This window comes from Penicillium paradoxum (assembly GCF_028828445.1).
Source record: "Penicillium paradoxum strain IBT 22861 chromosome Unknown utg000007l_segment0_segment0, whole genome shotgun sequence".
NCBI classification, from domain to species: domain Eukaryota; kingdom Fungi; phylum Ascomycota; class Eurotiomycetes; order Eurotiales; family Aspergillaceae; genus Penicillium; species Penicillium paradoxum.
In genome coordinates this window covers 2,304,850-2,325,030 of record NW_026643185.1, presented here as the reverse complement: position 1 = coordinate 2,325,030, position 20,181 = coordinate 2,304,850, and the positions used below count along the sequence as shown (strand labels likewise).

Below are 20,181 nucleotides of genomic sequence, written 5' to 3'. Positions count from 1 at the left end.
AGAATGTGTAGGACAGGCTCAACATACCTTCGATCTTTGATCTTTTGTGACACTGGGGTTCTAATCCCTTGAGTCCCTTCAATGCACGCAAGGAGAATCAATCTTTGCCGGATGGAATTCTTGGGGGTGCTGACTTCATAAGCAGTCCTCCACTCCGATCATCGTGCAGATCTTTATTTCGGCGTTTGAGATTGGCTGCGAAGGGGGCCGAATTGTGGTTCCTTTCCTTTTTTTTTCCCTGATCTCTATGATTCGGCTCCGCTGGCAAGGCGTAATGTGGCGTCGCCAGGTGATCCCTGAGAATACAGAGTAGATCGGTGAATATAGTTAATGGATAATAGAGGCGAGCTACTGGAGCGGGACAAAAAGGTAAATGAACCCTGATCCACGGAGAAAAGAACGAGAACAAGCGAAAAGGAAAAGAAAAGCCTAAGCTACCTCGTCCATCTTAAATCGATGACAACACGATTGAGCAAGCCCGGGGGCGCTCATATCCGGCGATCCGGCCCATACGTCTCTACGGTTGACGCTCGACAGTTTACGCTTTACGGGGTTGGTTCGGCATTTTTGTACCAGTTGCTTTCCAATTGGATTCATCCGTGGAGAAACATTCCTTAAAAGGCCTCGCGGCCTCGCGAGCTTCGCTGTCTATAACTGGTCCCACGGCTTCACGGCATTGGCAGTAGGGCAGTGCTAACGCCTAGGTCTTGGTGGATCGGGTATCTCGGACTTCCTGATCTAGAACGAGAGACCGGGCTTGAATGCGGGGGCTTATGCCCCATGTGAGAGTCTCGCACTCTCTATATGACCTTTTCACTTTTGAGGGCTTTTTTTGTAGGTCCATACCCAAATCCCGTGCTTGCTTGTATAAAATGCTCGTGACACCCGAGCAGACCTTGATCTAGATCGCGAGTGAACCTTGGAAGATTTCCGTTTCTGGTGCCAATAGTCTCTATCTCCATACTATATGTTGTATCGACCACATACTACCTACTACCTACATGTGGGTACAATATATGTACGTTGTACTCCGTATTGCGGTTCACTGCACGGATCGGGTAACTGGGACATGAATGGTCGGAAAACAGGCCCTGCGGAGAAAACTGGCGAGTGCTAGCTCGTCACCATCACTTATGATATACGCACATTCAAGGACATTGATGTAAATAAGAATATTATTAGCATGACGACAAGGTGCGACCGCTGGCATTTTGACTCAAAGGAAGCGGGTCCGTGCCGGTGACAGTTATGACCTCATCAGCCTAGACCCCTACGACTGAAAGAGACCATGGCGTCCGGAGTATACCAACGGGCATATGGCAGATCTATTTCAGGATCAGAACGTGTTTTTTGGCTTTCTCCGGGGGGATCGCCCTGATGAGGTGGACTTTTTCCTGATTCACTGATCCACGTTGATCCCGACCTCAGGTCCGAGATGTCCTACGTCACCACTATACTTACGAACCACTCCAGCGATCTACAGGGTACAACGGATGTACAACGGATGTACAGCATAGATATGCCCCTTTAATTTATGTGGACAGAATTTATTCAATGAAATAAGAGGGGAATTTCCAGGTACCGAGGAACACGCTTCCTTCTCTCTTGCGCCGTGACCCTGTCGCACAATGAGCTCTGTGACACTGCTGGATGGGTTCATGCATTCAGTAGAGGCTGTCTAGTGGCTAGGAAGCCGATTGCTTTAATGTGGGTTTCACTATTGATCTTCTTTGGCAGCCCTAGCTCCGCAGAGCTATCGGGACTTACGCCAAATATGAGTTACCTAGGTAACCACATGTACCTAGTCGGTCAAAGATATTGATTTTTTTTTTGATATACACCCGTTGGATCACAACTCTACCTAGGCTAGATCAGAAAGGTACTGAAAAACTATTGAATGCTGTATCTCGTCGTGTTCCACAACCCCTTCCCAGCCAGAGGCCTTGAGTTTGAGGAATAAAAGATCGCGTACGAGGTAGGAGTACAGGGTAGTGTCGAGACAATAGTCTATGCCTGCAGTCCGAGATCCAGGGCATATGTCATATATAGGTATAAATCTATGCTTAGCACCACTAGTGTCCAATGCGCATGCAGATCATAGGATAATCTTTCCCATGATTCACCCCACTGGCCATTGCGCCTCGGACCGCACACGTTCCGCCAGGCTGAACCCCTTCTTTCATTTTTATTAGTTAAACCAATTATCATCTAGCTCATTGACATTCATCAGGCTGTCCCCCTCCAGCTGATTGAAGTCCCCACCATTCTCTCCGAAATTATCAGTGTCCATGAACAGATCATCGAAATTTGATTCGGCCGGGCCCATGAAATCATCCCCAGAATTGCCCTGTAGGAAGTTCCCATCATCTCCCTCAGTCTTCTGCAACTCTACGTCAAATGCTCCACCTCCAGCAGGGACATTTGGAGGATTCTCCTCGGGTTGGGTTGTGTTTAGCTTGTCGGCCCCACCAGCATTACCAGTAGCTGTGAAATTTGACCCCGAGAGGAAAGCTTGATTGCCCATATCGTCATCGTTAAAGTCCAAACTGAGGCCAAAGTCATTGGTACCGCCAGTGTCATTGAGGACCGAATCGAACGTGAGATCTTCATTGGCCCCAGAGAAAGATGGGTCGGGGGCAGCATTGTTGTCCTGATCATTTTTGATAGGTACATCGTCACCTGATTGGGTCTCGGGTTTGATGTGTGCGGGAATTGGCTGACCCGCAGAGACAGCTCCTTTTGATTTGGACACAGGCTCAACTTCTGTGTCAATCTCAATTTTCTCAACCGGGGAAGGCTGGGTTTCCAGCTTAGCCTGTTGGTTCACATCGCTCATTGCCACATCTTCAATGGGCTGGGGGTAGCGCTACTGGCTTTGAGGGCCTCGTAATCCCTTTCCAGAAAGGCTTTCGCGATGAACTGCGGGCTGTCAGAAAAGCAAGAATAAATAGGGGAGGGGAGAAAAAAAGCAAATATTGATCCTTTCTCGATCATCTGCACGGTGGCTAGAAACGTACAATCTGTTCTGATAGATTATCCAGGGCATTTTGGAAACTGTCATGATACAAGGGGAGGGATCGCTGCAGGTGGGTTCTCGATGGCATGGAGCCAGATTTGCGGAACAAACGACCCGTATCAATAAGCTAGAGGCAGTCAGAGACGGTGCCAAGAGATAGCATGTTCCAGAGCCAGCGCTTACCGTCCGCTCTATTATGCTGGAGAGCTCCGTGAGCGACTCCGGGTTTGAATAGCTGGCCGAATAGCTGGCCATGGTGCCAGAACCGTGACTGGATAGAGGAAGAAAGTATGCAGAAACCACCGCTCAAGCCCAGGAGTCCAAAAACAAGCTATTGGGGCTAGCTGAGGCGGAATGGTGATACTTTGCAAGATTGAATGTTGTACACGCGTGAAGTAGCGAGCGAAGCGGCTAAACCCTTTGGGGTAAAGTGTCCTCCCCCCACCCCTAGCGGTTAACTCTTCCTCCCTTTACTTTGCTGTTCTGTTCTTCTGTTCTCCAGTTCTTTTTTCTTTCTATCTCCTCCTCGACTTCTTTTTTTTTCCTTTTCCTTTTCCCTTTTCTTTTTCTTTAGTGTTTGGCTCTCCCGCACGGGACTTGCATGCTTTGGTTTCTTTGAGCTTTCTCGGCCTATTTCTGTTGGGCTTTCTACCGTCCACTGCGCTTTGTATCGCCATCTCCGACCGTATCAGCTTTATCAGGTCACAGAAACATCTGCCTAGCTGCCTAGCTAGTTCATCGGAGATAGCTTGATCGAAAAATCCTCCGGTGCCATTTCGGTGTCTCTTTTACCAGCACTGTTTATACCCGGTGCTCTTTGTTTCCCATCTTAAGGTCTTGCTTATTGGACTTCTTCCACCCTGGTCCCTCACGCTTCCTATACTACATATACTTTCCAGTCTCATTTGCGATTGTGGCTTCCAGCGACGCTCTGCATTGTCTCAAATCACAAATTTGACAGATTTCTCACTGGCCTCCCCCAGTCGGACATTTAACTTCCAACATCCACATCGCCCGCTTGCTCTGATCGCCTTAGGAATATAACACTATTTATTCAAAAGCATCCATAATGGCCGAAAACACTCAAGCCTCGACTCCCTCGTCCCTCCCCTCTGCGCCCCAGCCCGCTGTTGGTCAAACCCAACAGTACGATGCCCCCCAAGGCAATGGCCAGGGCAACCAGTCCCACATGCCCCCGCCCCCGCGCCCTCCTGTGGTCATTCCCCAGAATACCAATCCGATTCCCACGGCTATGACCTCCCCTATGTCTGGAGTTGCCATGATGTCTCCTACAAACACGGGTGGATACGTCCGCCGAGCGGCTCCTGAACCAAACAAGAGAGCCTTGTATGTGGGCGGATTGGATCCCAGGGTCACTGAGGACATCCTCAAACAGATTTTCGAAACCACCGGCCACGTGGTCAGCGTGAAGATCATTCCTGACAAGAACGTGAGTAATTCTGACAGTTTCCCCCCCCTGCATATGTATCAGCCTCCCCCTTGGGCCGTTGGTCATGAAATATGAAGCTGCCACGAGTATTGATTGTGCGCCTTGATTACTTATGGAAATGTTGTCAGCTGACAATCTCACTCCAGGGACAATTCACTACCAAGGGACACAACTACGGATTTGTTGAGTTTGATGACCCAGGTGCGGCCGAAAGGGCCATGCAAACCCTAAATGGGCGCAGGATTCACCAATCGGTAGGCACTTTTGTATTCTTGAATCCCGTACATGTATCTAATTGTCTTAGGAAATTCGTGTCAACTGGGCATACCAGTCAAACAGCACCAACAAGGAGGATACCTCTAACCATTTCCATATCTTCGTTGGCGATTTGAGCAACGAAGTTAACGACGAGGTGCTGACCCAGGCATTTTCTGCCTTCGGTTCTGTCTCCGAGGCACGTGTGATGTGGGATATGAAGACTGGTCGATCCCGTGGATACGGCTTTGTCGCCTTCCGCGACCGTGCAGAGGCAGACAAGGCCCTCAACTCGATGGATGGTGAATGGCTTGGCTCTCGTGCTATCCGCTGCAACTGGGCCAACCAAAAGGGCCAGCCCTCGATTTCCCAGCAGCAGGCTCTGGTTGCTATGGGCATGACACCCACAACTCCTTTCGGCCATCACCACTTCCCTACCCACGGCATCCAGAGCTACGATATGGTTGCCCAGCAGACCCCTCAGTGGCAGACTACTTGCTACGTGGGCAACCTAACCCCTTACACTACTCAGAATGATCTAGTTCCCCTGTTCCAGAACTTTGGCTATGTTCTTGAAACTCGCCTTCAGGCCGACCGTGGCTTTGCATTCGTGAAGATGGATTCACACGAGAATGCTGCCTCTGCGATCTGCCAGCTGAATGGTTACAACGTCAATGGCCGTCCTCTGAAGTGTAGCGTGAGTTATTCCAGCCCTGGGATTTCCAGCTTATTTGGCTGTTTACTAACCTGACGCAGTGGGGTAAGGACCGTCCTCCGACCGGTCAGTTCGACAGCTTTTCTCCCCAGCAGGGTAACGCCGCTCCCTTCAATAACAGCCCTGCTGGTTTCTTCCCTCAATACGGTGGTCCTGCCAACCCTATGAACCAAGGTAGGCCTGGCATCCATGTCTCTCGGGAACACCCTACTTACTAACTATATAGGTCCTGCCCCTGCTGGTCGAGGCTGGGATCAACAAGCTAACAACTTCAACGGACCTGCCATGGCTGGCCAAGGCTACGCCCAGGCAGGTAATGCCGGAGGTTACGGCCGTGGCCAACCCATGTCCCCGTCCGGCAACTGGGACCAATCCAACAACTTCAACGGAGGCTACCAGGCGTAGCTCGGTTCTGCGTGACAGTCTTCAATCGGTTTGGTGACATACGACACTGCCGGCTTTTGCTCACAGAACCAAGTTGTCTTAACATCCTTTCTGTGTTTCTTTCCATAGCACCCCTCTACAATTCCCCCTCACCGTTGATATTTTCTTTCTTTGATTCTGATTGAGTGGATTTTCAAGCGAGCAAGTTGCTTTTGTCTGAAACGGAATTTGTGTGTTGCGCACCAATACCCCAAGTCCACTGTATTGATTCGGTCTTTTTCTTCTCTTCTTTCCTTTTTCTTCATTAAGCATGCCTCGAAATCAAGGGTTCTCTGAACTTTTGGCTCTGTCACGCTCCCAAATAAAAGCGACTTCCCTACTCTTTACCCGCGTATTTGGACTGTTGCAATTTTGTTAATCTCTCTCATTTCTCTAGCTGTGTTATCACTTGAGTACATGTATCAAATTTGCTTCCCTTTCTTTTTCTTAGGCTTGCTTTCTCTGTTTTATACTCATTTGCGCTACTCAAAGATGCTTCTCATGGACTGCCATGGACTTCTCGGTTGGCATATTGGTCTGGGCATACGAGTATCCGTATATGATGTGATGAATTTCCTTGGAGCGTGCAACACCATTGATCTTTTCCTAAGTATCTACCCTGCTGGCGTTCTAGTCCAGATACCAATTTGTCTTTTTTTTTGCTGCATTTTGCATCATTTTTTCTATTTCTCTAGACACATTGCCAGTGGCACTTGCCCTCTTTGTTTATTTGTTGTATATGATATATGATAGATAGAGCAGACGGCGGATTGTATCATAGGTAGATATGGGGTTGTTTTTCGCTCATAGGCCACAGGCCAAACAAAATATGTTATGTGATGGCTCTACGGGGCATTAAGATTCAAACTGATTCTGGAATCATCTCAGTCGACATCTAGTGTTGGCATTATTTGATTGGCAAACCACAGACCTTTGTCCTCTGCACATATATATGCAGTGTGATGTTCAGAATTCCAGTGAGAGATAAACAGTGGACAGGACCTCATATAGCCCCCTTTACTGCAAATATGAATCTCCTAAGCGGTTCCTGATCGTTTACTTCTCAGCTTGTATCCATGAATCCATGGATAATAGGGCCTATTGGTAGATAGTTGTAATATCTTCGTCCCCGATATATTTACGAAAAAAACAACTGATATGATATGTACATGTAGGTAGTCAGGTTTCTATAGAACCTCTCAAGTCCTCACACTCGTTTTTATTTCTTCTCTCTTCTTCTCTCTGCCTTCTCCCTACCTTCTACTCTGCGCCACTGTCGACTATAGCTCCTTTCATTTATAACAAGACCAACCTTCCTCCCAACGGCCTTTTTCCAATTTACTATGTTATCGCTAGATGACTGGACTACAGAGCCTGGCTCGAAGATAAAGAAGACAGATGTTGACCAATTTTGAAATCTTGTTTTCTTGATATACAAGCAAACCCCATCGCCTGCTAGGACCGTCCTCTTCGTGCTTTCCAGAAAATTCCGAATATATACTCCCAAAGGGCATTCCATATTTGTTAAAACGTTAGGTACCTCACAAGAACATCAAGTTCTTCTTTGTACTGCTTTTCTCACATTCTAAATCTAAAAACATACAATACAAGGCCGTTTGAGCACCTACGCAGATGTCGATTCGTATACAGTGAGTTTCTGGTTGGTGCCTGATTTTGAAGGCTGCAAGAGTACTCCTTTAGAGCCTCCAGTCGCTATGCAGGAAGCATACCTCTCGATGTGAACGAAACCATTTCTGAACAGAAAATAGGGATAACGGCGAGAGCGATGAACACAAGTGGATAGACCCACGAGCCGACGTCCCATCCTCCGGTTCCACTCGCGCCAATGGACGATGACGAGAGACCCGCGGAGTTCGCGGTCCACGACCTATCCCCTCGCACGCGATCAGGCAGCGCAAGCAGCCACAAACGAAGCCTTTCCGGTTCCCTCCTCTCGAAACTTTCCTTTCTCCGCATGAGCCAGGGAGGACACATCTCCCCGGACCAACATCACCTAGAGATGGACCACGATGACAACAGCGAGGACTTCCGGTCCCGCATACCGCAGAGCATAAGCAAAGGAGGAACAGCTAGTAGCCGGGCAATGTCCGCCGCTCTCGCACAAAATCGAACGCGCCGGCGCCGTGGATCCCTTCGCAAGACCGCACTGCTAGGAACTAGGCTCGAATCGCGCGACAAAAGAGCCACCGCCAAAGCCGCCGAAGCTCTTGAAGCCCTCCGCGCAGAACCCAGCCGAATTCCCGCCGATCTACAAGAGCCTATAATATCACAAACCCAAATTTCTCCTAGTAATGGACTTCCACCACACCCACCGCGCAAGAGTGAGGTCTTCGACGACGATGGCGATGTCGCCCAACAGCCGACCTGGTTCCACACAGCAACTATCCAGAAACCCGTCCGACCACCAATAACTCGCCGGCGCCAGGGTTTCACACAGCACAATCACCATGGTCAACACTTAGCCATCGATAACGAAGATCTCGTCTCCTTCCCTCGTCTCCACGCGAGCTCACACTCCACAGCAGCCGGCCCAGGCACCAGCCCCAAAATGAGCACCTCAGCTGGCTTGCATATCTCTCGGCCATCCTCCACCTCGGGCTCTTTCTACTCGCTCCAACCACAGCCCGAACCGGCATACATGCCCGTGCACCGACACAAATCCTCGCCCCTGGTTACACACCCGGTCGAGATGAAGAGTAGTCCGGACGTAGATGTGGACTACTCCGAGACCGAGTGGTGGGGCTGGATTATACTGATTGTAACGTGGCTTGTGTTTGTTGTGGGAATCGGAAGCTGCTTTGGGGTCTGGAGCTGGGCTTGGGACGTTGGAGAGACGCCGTATGCACCGCCTGAGTTGGAAGATGACCCTACTTTGCCCATTGTTGGGTATTACCCTGCACTTATCATTCTCACAGCCGTTATGTCTTGGGTGTGGGTTGTTGTTGCCTGGGTTGGTATGAAGTACTTCAAACATGCCAACATATCCGGGGACGATATTTGATTTCTGTTCTTTGTTTTAGCGTTTATCATATTATAATACCCTTCTTCCGTGAGCGCTACATGGCATATGTTTCTATGATCACATAGAATCCCCAGGATAGACTATGTAATGACACTATTCGATGGCCATTTTGTGAAGTGAATGAGGTACAACTATATCGCTTTTATGAGGTAGGGTACTTGAGTATAAATAATGAATAGGGCAAAATATCTTAGACTTTATCCATAGCGGATGCCCTCGATGTGATGATCTTAGCTATACGGTTCTCTAGTGTCTAAATTATATACAAGGAACCTCCACACATCACAAATTTGCAGCGTCTAACTTCCTTAAGCGCAACAAACTGTCCTGCAAGGAAGTCGCCAGCAAAGTCCCATCGGGGCTCCAAAGATGGCTCTCATGAACTGCCCGATTCTCTGCAGCCCGAGGCGTCCATCCTTCCTGCACAAACCACTTCATAGGCAATTCACTCCCATTCCCAGCATCATCATCACTAACTCTATCCCAATCAATCATCCGCAGAGCCTCCCCATGCTGATGCACGATGACCGTAAGTGTAAGGCTCGCCATCTCAGTCCAATGCTTGATTCCCAGCGCGCGGGGAATCAGAAGAAGCGAGTTCTTATCACTGGAATACATATGCGCACAGGCATACAAATTATCATATTCCCCAGCTTCTTCTCTCTGTCGAATCTGTGCCAAGCTCGCAGAAGCATTACCATCCGGTGATCCTATCATCCGATACTGCGTTAGCTGGCGATATCGCTCAGGATGCTGCTTGACCTCCTCGGCGTGGTTGTAACCAATCATATCAGTCTTGCGCACATCCAGACCGGGGAATTCGTGTTCAGCAATATTTCCCTGGCGAACATTCTCAATCCACCATTCCGCGTCCACACTGGGACTGGAAGACTGGTCTTCTGGTCGTTTTGCGGAGAGGATTGAATCGAAGCGCGTTTGTGCCGATGTTGGCTGGTGATGGAAGGGACGCTGCTTTTCATCTCTCTTGAAAGAGCATATACACGAGAAGCAGATCTTGCCTGCTTGCCGTGCGTCAACGGCTCGTGTGCTGTACATGAGTCCATCGCGGATGTGACGTACTGTGTACACGTATGGCACGTCCAGTCGTCCTCCTCGGATAAATGAGCCGGTCATATCCTGCGGTTCGTCAGTTTGGGCTTCCTTTTGGGGGTGCATTCCATATTAAGACTCACATGAATCACTAATCCTTGGCTGACGGTTTTGGACGCCGCATATGCTGATTGCGCATAGACATGTCCGCCGAATGAGCGTGTACCCCCGCCGGGGTTATAAGGTGTTGACAGGGAACGAAATCTCTCAATCCTTTCTGGTTTTGTTGCATCAGGATGCGTGATCACAATTTCCTCAAGTCGCTCCAAGGCCATCAAGCTAACGAATGAACGCGGGGACGTGGCTTCGTCCCCATCATTGTCCGGGGCCCCGCGTTGCGGAGACATATTGCAGAAGAAGGGAGCACGAACACGTTTTTGGTCTGAGATTTTGTCTATGTTTATTAATTAATCCCAACGAACCAAGTTCTGCAAGGCAGATTCTTGTTATGGAACAACGTGCTCAGGGGATCTGTTTCGCGGGCCGATGTGCCTTTCCGATCAATAATCCGGGCCCCCGAGTCGGATGGTGGCCCTCTGCAGCAATATGGTAGATAGAACAGCCCTTAAATTGGAGCTTTGCATAGAAAATCTGCTAATGCCAACCCAGTGGGATTGTGCTGTGTGAAGTTGATAAAATTATTAGGGATGTATGGAGATTGTACCCCGGACTAAGTGATGGGCCCGGCCGTTGCAAAATTACCTCGGCACGTTGACTTGACAGTCACGCGCGACTAAGGCCCTAGAATGGTGGGAATGTAGTGGACTTAGATCTATTTCAAAGTTCTTTGGATACCGTTCTTTTGATTGATTACAATATCTCCACCGTCTAGGGATGATCGGGTGCGCAATCCACATTTCGTTGTAAGACTTCGATGTCCCAGTCTTATGCATGGATTGGAAGTACATGTAGGTGACCAAAGGCTGCGACCTCAGCACACATTGACAGGAGGGATATAGAAAACGGGCTTGACGGTAGAATGGCAACAGTGATTTTGCTCCCCCTAGCCACACTCCTATATAGAAGATCGAGAAGTAAAGAAAATAGGAGACATAGTAACAGCCACAAAATAGACTTGTATATCAAACTGGTATTTTGTACATTTATGCGCCGATTGTGCTGATAGGCTCGAGTGGCAGTTCCCAATGCCGATGCCATAATAATACAAAGAACAAAAAGAAAAGTGCTGAAATCCAAATCCACGCTCCTAAACTTGATATCGATAATCGATTAGACCTTCATCGAGGCTATTGCGATGTCGATTTGATCTGCTCGGCAATGGTGGAAATGTTGTTCCACTCGACCTTGCCGTTGATATCCTTGATCTCCTCAAGCTTGTCGCCGAGTTTGACCACAGAGAAGTTGATCATACGGGGATCGAGACCAAGAGTGCGGCGGATAGATGACTGAACAGAGCCAGAGGAGTCGAAACGCATGATGAAGTGGTGACCATCAGTGTATCGGGCCTGGTGTTTCGTGGTGACCTTGGGCAGGCGGAAGGAACCCCAGTTGGTGTAGCCGCGGACGACGCCGCCGGAGCGGATGACCTGGGTACCGGCATTACGGGCGATTCTGAAGTAAAGATGTTTAGTATTCAATAGGGTCCGGAGATCGCAGCGATGATGTTTATTTAGACGTACTCTCGCACCTCGTTGAGGCTGCCCGGACGGACCTGTCAGCAAAAGGGTTAGCAAGTTCAGTCATATAATTTCAAGTGATTGGAACAATTCCAATGAGTCCAAAACGTACAATGGCAATCAGCTCGTACAACATGGCATCGAGGGGTGGCGCGCACTAGAGACAAAAATGGGGTCGATGAACATTGAAGCCAGCAAAATCCGACGAGGTTAGCGCGTTGCTTATCGGAGTCTTGGCATTTCGTTATCGGGGAAATGCCGTCAACGAGACTCCGCCGGGGAAGGGTGTCGTCTTCTTTCCCTTCTACTTAAACTCTCTCCTCTTCCCAATTCACCTCCCACACTTCTATTTTTCCCCTCCTATACCCCAAAATGTCTTCCGTCGCTCGCGCCATCCGCCCCTTTGCTTCCCGGGTGCTCACCCAGAAGCCTTTGGCTTCCGTCTGCCAGGCTACACCTGCTTTCCGTTTCCCGCGGGGAACACGAAGCTTCTCCCAGAGCCCTCTCTGTGAGTGCCCCGAACCCCCCAAATGCTCTTTCATGCCGTCCAGTACATTATACAAAGTGTTTGGACTGGCATTGAAGCACCATAATGCCTCAAACATGCTTCCCGGAGCTCTATGATGTCACATTTTACTGACTATACATCTATTCGCAATTCCAGCCCAGTTGAAGAAATACACCGAGTCGCACGAATGGATTGAGCTTGCTGAGGATGGAAAGACTGGTTAGTGCATTGTCGCCCCGATCAATTGATCCCATAGACCCGCCGTCGACTCATTGAACCGATGTGCCGGGTGTATATGGTGCTCTATGATACGGAATGAGTATAGTAGTGGGGTAGCTAACCCAGTCTCCAGCCAAGATCGGTATCACCGAGTACGCCGCCCATTCTCTGGGTGATGTCGTCTACGTCGAACTCCCTGAGGAAGACCTCGAGATCTCTGCCGGTGAGCCCGTCGGAGCTGTCGAGTCCGTCAAGTCTGCTTCCGATGTCCTCTCACCTGTCGCCGGCAAGGTCATCAAGGGTAACAGCATCCTCGAGGACAAGGCTAAGACTATTAACGAGAGCCCCGAGGGTGAGGGCTGGATTGCTGAGATCGAGGTTTCTGATGTTGCTGAGATCGATGCCCTGCTCGACAAGGCTGCCTACCAGCAGACCATTGATGCTTAGACGTAAATGTATAGATTGAGACTGAGTGGTTTATAACTGCCTACTTGTGCTTGAATATGGTGGTTTCCTTTTTCTTTGCCTGTGATGTTTTATTATCGAGTATGCCCAAAGGCGACCGATTTCCTTCAACGAAAGCGTTTAGACTCGTCGATCTATCCAAGGATCGACATACTGTTCAACAAGAATTCTGTATTGCAAATACTTTAATTTCTGTCTCTTTGTAGGAGCTCATCGTCAATATATCCATGTGGATATGTATTCAAAGATAGATCACACAGTCTTCAGGAATGGAGGGCTGTGTACAGGATAATGATGTCATATATGAAAATGATCGCAGAAGTCGCTATACAGGAGGGATGGAATCACGACAGATTGGACACTGAAGGCGAAGCCTCATCCAACTTTCCAGACAGGCCGTATGGAAGATATGCCGACAAGGAGTAACCATGTATAACCGGCGACTCAAAATGCTTGATGCTCCGTCGGCGACACTGCTGCCACCCGAGGCAGAGGGCGGCGGAAGGACGGGCACCTCGATATCTTGCATGCAAATAGCACAATCAAACAATGCCATCTTGCGGTCCTTCTGTTGCTTATCGTCATCCTTGGAGTCACTGACCAAGTCTCGTTCATCGCCCCGCAGGGACGCAATAGATAGATCGCCACCACCAGCTTCCAGATCCTCGTCCGTTCCGGACAAATCACGGAGTGTAGGATGGTAATCATATGCATGCGGTGCCCAGCCACGAGGTACAAAGAAGCGTGGGCCGAGAACATCCTGGCTGACTAGGATCCATGCCTGAATCCATACCCATCCAGTCATGATGGATGCGCTTGTGTAATCGGGGCGTATGAACAACACGTTTCCACGGGCAGTGAGAAAATATAAAAATGGAAATAGTCGAAGAATACTCTGACCAGCAACAAAGTCCCATCGAAGGGCCTTGCGGCAATTTCGCACTACGTTGCGGTAGATCTGTGGAGTCCAGAAGGAGAGATAAACTGCGGCCAACAACCGGGTGTAGATTGAACCCAGCCGTCTTGGCAGGAGGAAGGCCCAAACTGATAGAATGAACATGCCAAACAGCGCGAGATAGAATCGTGCATACATCGCTCCGACATCGCTGCGGATTTGCCTTGGAGTTGGAGGTGCGGTTCGGGTGGCTGGCGGCGGCTCATCCATCTCATCGTCGGGGGCATCTTGATCGGGTGACAAGATGATTGGGGTGGCTCCCGAGTCCCGTATTGCAGGAGTTGTGGCAGGCAAAGGCAAAGTTGCAGGGTGAGGAGTTGCTGTCGGTGGGTTTTGCGGACGATCTTGCTCGCGTCTTTCTGGTTCTTGCACTGCCCATATTTCCATCATAAACTTCATTCCAATATAACTCACTGACAGGAACGCCAAAAATGATGCAGTAGTCAAAACCAAGAATGAAACAGCTGCATATAGTTCCAACACAATGAATGTTAAAACGAACGCATCGCCGAGCGCCATCAATGCGATGGTATAGAAGCTGACTCTACTGCGTGTTGAAGGAGTCGAGGCCTCTTTGATCTGTCGCAGAAGCAAGGTAATTTGTGCAACAAAAACACCGGAAACCACGAAAATGAGACGGGCTGCGTATTTACTGTACTCTTCACGCTTAGGCCCAGTCACATATAACGAATCAGAAGGAGGGAAATCGGGAGTTCCTTTTGTTTTGAGTATGTATCCGCAGTCTGGAGAGAAGACAACAGCGGACATGACCATAAGAGGAGGATCTGGAATTGGCGCCCCCATGGGATATCTGAGCTCTTGCTCCATACGCTCCAGTAGCAATCGATCAGCAGCGGCATCTCCAATCATGACAGGATGCTGCTGCAAATAGATGATATGTTCGCATTTAGGCGCAGGGAACTCCATTTGCTCTGTTCCTGCCAGAGAGGACCAGGGGAACAACGAATGGGGGCCAGCCTGCTTCTCCGAAATGCTATCCGATAGCGACTTCAGAAGAAGCTCATGGGACAGTTCATACATGTCGGAAGATAGCATGAAATGCGGCAAAGAGAAAATTCCACCGAACTTCTCGCTAGAAGTACTTAGAACGATACTTCCGGTGTCTGGGAAGTGTACGCCAAACAACGAGAGATACCAAGTACTTCCCCAGAAATCGTCGCCCTCGACCGTCAAACTCGCTCGCATTTCTCTTGCAATGCCACCACCCACCTGGAGCTCTTGGCCGCCTCCCTCCTCGAGATCAAAGTAAAAAGTGCCGCCATTGCCGGTGATGTTGTGGCTAAACTCATGGGTAAAGTATTCATGCTCTTCGACAATGGCGGTCGTATTCAGTGGTTCACGGCGATTAGCCCCTTCGATTTGTCGAACCCAGTCTCCCCGGAGTTTTCCAGTTGTATTGCGGTATAAAGGAAGCAGGAGCTTGGTCAAGTTCAATGCGGGCGCAAGAGTGGAGTCTTCTAGACCATCCGGGGGTTCTAATCCCGCGTTTGAGACTGCTGATTGTAACTGGTGGCGAGCAAGGCTTTTGACCTGCGGGAAAAGGTCCCAAGCATAGCTATCATTACTTCTTAATCCCGAAAAAGGAAGCCATCGATTGGTGGGCGGATCGAAGTCGCCATATGTTGATCCATTTAACAGCCGAAGGACCTGTCGCTCATGGTCAAGCTGGCGCTGCCGTGCTCGATCCTGGTCGATCAACGGAGGTCGAGACTGTGAGCTAAGGAGAAGGTAGAACACCAACAAAAAGAAGAAAAAGGAACCGCGGTTATCCATCTATGCCACGGGGTCTCGGCATCGGACTCTTCCTCAAAGACAGACGGGGAGCATCGCGATAAAAAGAAACGGAAGACCTGGAGATGGCCAGAAAATTTGACTAAGTTACAGAGACACCAAATTAAAATGAACAAATGAATGACGAGCGCAGTATAGGTAGTTGTCTACTGGAGGCGGAGTTAATGATGTACTCGACCCCGGGGAGCCTGCCCGCCGGGCGCCGAGTCCTTGCTGACTCATGACGCCTCAGATGGGCCGATATCAACCTTGGAACCCTCTACTGTGCATTCCGGGATTTATACTCCGTAGAATTGAGGGGGATTTATGCAATCTGAAGGTTTGATTCCTAGCAGAATTTTGAAGAACGAACCAAAGAGATAAGAAATGCCAATACATCCGTGGCAACAATTGCCTACTAGATGCTAAGACCCGAATGCTGATATCAAACCGGTTGAATTTTAGTACAAATAGAAAAACGCACACCCCCAATGACCATTGCAATCATCATAGTTCTTTGCTTTATGATGCAGCAGCCAGGACACCACCCTCGGGCTTCTCGTCCCGCCGCCGACGCTTCTCGAGAATGGCCTCACGGCGCTGTGCAAGCATCTTCAATTGTCTGCTCTCAACACCCTGGAGCCAGTAGCCAAAGCTTCCACCAACACCGGCGAAAAGAGGGTAGACCCAAAGGGATTCTTTGGCGAGGATCGGACGCATCTCGATACCGAGTTGCCAGAGGCGGACGGCAATGCCTGTGGGTTGAATGTGGTTAGCTCCAATGGCCAAAAAAACAACGAGCTTAACAGTAGTTTCAAGCAGCATGATATTTTAGTGAATTGAGAGCCAAGGGGGAATATGGTCACGCACCGAAGCCGCTCCAGAAGAGCACCTTGTGAACCATGATCGCGGTCGGACGCGGGGTTGTGGTTGTGGATCGAGAACAGGAGGAGATCCGGAGAAAATAACAGAGGAGGTCGATAGGCTGATTGGGTAGATCAACACCACAGAGACCGGAATGAATGGAGGCGGAGTTGGATGTTGCCGTCGCAATAGTCCAGGAGAGACGAGGTTGAAGCAAATCAGCGGGCCGCAGTTCCCAATCACGGAACAATCATTTATCCGGCCATACATGTTATCGCTTATCGCTTGCGCGCGACTTTGAATCTCTCTCTTGTCCAGCCTCAGTCGTTTTGATATGGCTTCTAATGAGGCAATGGACGATCCTCAGGCCATGGAGGATGTCCAGCCTACGAACCAACGACCTATCAATATTGAGAGCGTGAAGTGCAAGAAGTTCAAGACCGATGACCTTCCCTTGACTGCCGCGCAACACGGAGTCATCGACAAACTCTTACATTCCTTCAAAAAGAAAGGTGGCTTTGATAGTGTTCGCAAACAGATATGGGCAGAATTTAACGATGGGGTATGACGGTCCAGAAATAGCGCCTGGGATATTATTTATATGTCATTCTGTGCATCGTTGCTAATTGTATCTGAACAGGAACCTCGAACCGATTTTACCAATCAATTGATTGCACTTGCGGAATCAGAGATCGATCGTGAACCAGCACTCCTCTCCCGCGAGAGGGGAAAAGCAGCGACGCTCATTGAGGGTGCTGTTGACCGCGGTGATGTCTACAAGAGCGTGGAAGACTCTATCGACCGACTGGCCTCTAAACACCTGGATTTCATCCTCGAATCTGTTCGTGAGATCCGGCGCCAGGATGTCGGAGAAGATGTGGCTGCGCGTGAACTTGCGCTAGGTAATAAAACCGATGCCGATTACGACGCCCACGTCAGCGCCCAGCGTGAGGAGCGGGAAAAGGTGTGGCGTGAAGAGGAGCGCAAACAAAGGGAGCTTGAAGAAGAGGAAAAGCGCGTCAGGGATGAGGAACGCAAGAAAAAACGTGAAATTGAGCGTCAGAAGGACGAGGAGGACCGGGCCCGAAGAAAGGAACTTGAAGAACAGAGACGGGCTGATCGTGAACGTCAACGTGAAGAACAACGGGCTCTTGACGATCTACGAGAACGGGAACGAGACGAAAGATATGAACGACGAAGGCGGGAAGATAGGGAGCGATATCGAGGCTGGGACCGCGACGGCAGTCGAACTCGAGACCGTTTCCGCGATCGCTCCCCAGCCTATCGCTCCGATCGTGGCTTGTCCCCTCGGCCTCGTGACTCGAAATATGAGAAGTCTTCCACTTCCAATGCTCCTACGCCTGTGCCAGCGCCTCCCGTGGACGAGAAGTCACTGGAGGAGGCTGCTTTACAAATGCTCTTGAAAGAAGGCGAAGAACTTGCAGCCAAGGCTCGACAGAAACCCGAGTTTGACTTTGAGGAGGCCGAGGCTATTGAGAATGGATTGAAACCGCCGGGGTCAACATCAGCGCCAGGCAGGAGCGCCAACGGTTCCAGATATTCGACTAGAGCGGGCAGCCCATCCCGAGATTCCGAGGCAAGACGTGGCTCACTTGCAGACCGGGGTGATCGGTCTCGAAATTTGACCCGGGATCGAAGCTGTAGTCGACCTCGCCGACGGCGCACATCTCGTCCTGACGCGGATCGTCGCCGTGAACGGTCCCGGGATACTTCTGTGAGGTCTTGGGACCGCGATATGGATGCGCGCCGTGGTTACCGCGACTTCCGGGATGACCGAGGAGGTGGAAGCTATCGACCAAACCGTCGCAGCCGCAGTCGATCCGTCATCCGGCGTGACCGGGACCGCAGTCACGTTAGAGACCGAGAGTATGACAATTATCGCCCTCGGCGCAGTCGGCCCTCCCGCTCGCCTGTACGCCGACGTTCGCGTAGCCGCTCGCGCTCACGAATCCGTCGTGACCGCCCTCGATCACGTTCTCGATCCACTCGGCGACGATCTAGGTCTCGGCGTCGCTCGCCTTCGCCCACTTTAGATATTGATCGCTACGTGCCCTCCACCAGCAACCGGAGCAAGTCACCCCGGCGTCGGATTCGATCTCCTGAAAGAGAGCGAGAGCAGCGACCCCGATTAGCCGACATAGACCGTTACAAGCCTCATTCTGATCGAGATAAGGATTCGACCCAAGCAAAAGAAGGAGAGCCTGAAGTTGGCACAGACAAGGAAAAGGAAAAAGAAAAAGAAAGCGAGAAGGACACAGATGATCGCCGACCCCGGCGACGTTCCCCTAGTCGTCGAAGAAGCCGCAGCCGACGAAGGAGTCGGAGTCGGCGAGGAAGTCCAAGTCGACGAAGTCGCAGTCGCAGCCGCAGAAGGAACCGGAGCCGATGATTTTTGCGGAAGTATTTTACCGTATATGAACGGTAAAAGGCCTAGGCAAGCTTATTCGATCTGCCCACAATTGTTTAATAACACCTCAATAATACCATGTATGATTAGAGAAATAATGACCAGTTGCGTCTAGAAATCAACATTGATATAGATCACATGCTTCGATAAACCGATAAGCTTATCCGCTATCAGTTTCTCCACCCAAAAAAGTTGAAACTGCCCGGCCTGAAATCAGACTCAGTAACTTCCACTCTCCCAAGACGCAGACAAAATCCTGGACTATCAAATCCTGGAATACAATTTTCTCGTCCAGAATTCATCATAAATTCTTTCAAAAACTCGTTCTATCACGAGATACCCCTTGGCGCATCATAATTTTCTGTGACACCCAGCAAACCACACACCTCGAACACTGAAGATATGCCAAAAGCAACGACATCGGCAGAGGCTGCTGCGAGCAATCCCCCTCCCCAAACTATGAACCTCACAGACCGGACTGCGCCTCGCCAGCTGCGCGCTCATTCCGCCCAATTGTCCGACTCCGACCCAACCTCTTCCTCGGGCTCATCCTCAGAGGATGATAGCGAGAGCGAAGACGAAGAGCACTCTGACCATGCAATGAACGGCACCGGTACCTCAAACACACGTACAAATGCCACCGATTCCTCCTCATTACCTCACATCGCTGGTCGCCCCAAACCACGCATACATCGCTTGAAAGGCGACTCGGGACTTTTGTCTCGCCTCAACGCCTTCTTACCGCAGATGAAAGTTGCCAATGAGGATTTGGAACGGCAGATTGCGGCCGGGAAAGCTGGAGATTTGATTCTCGATAATGCGGATGAAAGTGGGGAGCAGTATATTGAAATGGTATGGTTTATTGGTCTTGTCTTTGGTGATCTAAATGGGGTTTGCTAACGGATGTTAGGATCTTGGCCTTGGGGTCCTGGAAGAGAAACGGGATGGGGAGTCCTCGAGTGAAGATGAGAGCGAGGTTGAAGGGCCTAATGGTACCAATGATGCTGGAAAGAAGTCTCAAGATATGAATGACTCGGATATCATTGGGAAACTCATGGGAGGCAAGGGCAAGAAATCAACTACGGACAAGCCCTCTATTGAGGAGATGGCCGAGTAGGCTCTTACCCGGTCTTGTGGTTGCTCGCATTCTATATGGCATTTGATTGAGATATTTGGTTTTGATTCAATCATGGCGATTTTCTGGTTTGACATTTACTTGCATATCGTGGGCTCCGTGTTATCATTTAGCGTCTAATCATTTTTGCCTTTCCCACTTATGGAAATGGCACCAAATCAATTGCA

General features: G+C 49.9%; 10 protein-coding genes across 10 annotated transcripts; 5 read left to right on the top strand and 5 right to left on the bottom strand.

Moving 5' to 3' along the window:
* Positions 1-2,188: 2,188 nt before the first annotated feature.
* Positions 2,189-3,271, bottom strand: N7457_008418 (uncharacterized protein; the record flags this gene model as incomplete). Its single annotated transcript, XM_057179461.1, has 3 exons — positions 2,189-2,866; positions 3,018-3,143; positions 3,200-3,271. 3 exons carry the CDS (start codon positions 3,269-3,271, stop codon positions 2,189-2,191), a joined length of 876 nt encoding a protein of 291 aa, XP_057027847.1.
* Positions 3,272-4,085: 814 nt separating this feature from the next.
* On the top strand, positions 4,086-5,841 carry N7457_008417 (uncharacterized protein; the record flags this gene model as incomplete). The annotated part of the gene is made up of 5 exons (XM_057179460.1): positions 4,086-4,466; positions 4,613-4,720; positions 4,771-5,418; positions 5,478-5,610; positions 5,663-5,841. The coding sequence occupies 5 exons, from the start codon at positions 4,086-4,088 to the stop codon at positions 5,839-5,841; spliced, it is 1,449 nt and encodes a 482-aa protein (XP_057027846.1).
* Positions 5,842-7,705: 1,864 nt separating this feature from the next.
* On the top strand, positions 7,706-8,881 carry N7457_008416 (PIG-Y family protein; the record flags this gene model as incomplete). Its single annotated transcript, XM_057179459.1, has 1 exon — positions 7,706-8,881. The coding sequence occupies one exon, from the start codon at positions 7,706-7,708 to the stop codon at positions 8,879-8,881; it is 1,176 nt and encodes a 391-aa protein (XP_057027845.1).
* A 303-nt stretch (positions 8,882-9,184) lies between these two features.
* On the bottom strand, positions 9,185-10,359 carry N7457_008415 (acyl-CoA thioesterase; the record flags this gene model as incomplete). Its single annotated transcript, XM_057179458.1, has 2 exons — positions 9,185-10,039; positions 10,096-10,359. 2 exons carry the CDS (start codon positions 10,357-10,359, stop codon positions 9,185-9,187), a joined length of 1,119 nt encoding a protein of 372 aa, XP_057027844.1.
* Positions 10,360-11,259: 900 nt separating this feature from the next.
* On the bottom strand, positions 11,260-11,785 carry N7457_008414 (mitochondrial 37S ribosomal protein bS6m; the record flags this gene model as incomplete). Its single annotated transcript, XM_057179457.1, has 3 exons — positions 11,260-11,584; positions 11,653-11,684; positions 11,762-11,785. 3 exons carry the CDS (start codon positions 11,783-11,785, stop codon positions 11,260-11,262), a joined length of 381 nt encoding a protein of 126 aa, XP_057027843.1.
* Positions 11,786-12,021: 236 nt separating this feature from the next.
* On the top strand, positions 12,022-12,823 carry N7457_008413 (glycine decarboxylase subunit H; the record flags this gene model as incomplete). Its single annotated transcript, XM_057179456.1, has 3 exons — positions 12,022-12,157; positions 12,314-12,376; positions 12,510-12,823. The coding sequence occupies 3 exons, from the start codon at positions 12,022-12,024 to the stop codon at positions 12,821-12,823; spliced, it is 513 nt and encodes a 170-aa protein (XP_057027842.1).
* A 343-nt stretch (positions 12,824-13,166) lies between these two features.
* On the bottom strand, positions 13,167-15,590 carry dscA (ubiquitin-protein ligase dscA; the record flags this gene model as incomplete). The annotated part of the gene is made up of 1 exon (XM_057179455.1): positions 13,167-15,590. The coding sequence occupies one exon, from the start codon at positions 15,588-15,590 to the stop codon at positions 13,167-13,169; it is 2,424 nt and encodes an 807-aa protein (XP_057027841.1).
* Positions 15,591-16,109: 519 nt separating this feature from the next.
* Positions 16,110-16,491, bottom strand: N7457_008411 (putative NADH-ubiquinone oxidoreductase 14 kDa subunit; the record flags this gene model as incomplete). The annotated part of the gene is made up of 2 exons (XM_057179454.1): positions 16,110-16,342; positions 16,458-16,491. The coding sequence occupies 2 exons, from the start codon at positions 16,489-16,491 to the stop codon at positions 16,110-16,112; spliced, it is 267 nt and encodes an 88-aa protein (XP_057027840.1).
* Positions 16,492-16,785: 294 nt separating this feature from the next.
* Positions 16,786-18,505, top strand: N7457_008410 (BOD1/SHG1 domain-containing protein; the record flags this gene model as incomplete). Its single annotated transcript, XM_057179453.1, has 3 exons — positions 16,786-17,013; positions 17,092-18,223; positions 18,282-18,505. 3 exons carry the CDS (start codon positions 16,786-16,788, stop codon positions 18,503-18,505), a joined length of 1,584 nt encoding a protein of 527 aa, XP_057027839.1.
* Positions 18,506-19,281: 776 nt separating this feature from the next.
* On the top strand, positions 19,282-19,996 carry N7457_008409 (NOPCHAP1/New4 family protein; the record flags this gene model as incomplete). Its single annotated transcript, XM_057179452.1, has 2 exons — positions 19,282-19,731; positions 19,790-19,996. 2 exons carry the CDS (start codon positions 19,282-19,284, stop codon positions 19,994-19,996), a joined length of 657 nt encoding a protein of 218 aa, XP_057027838.1.
* Positions 19,997-20,181: the final 185 nt, after the last annotated feature.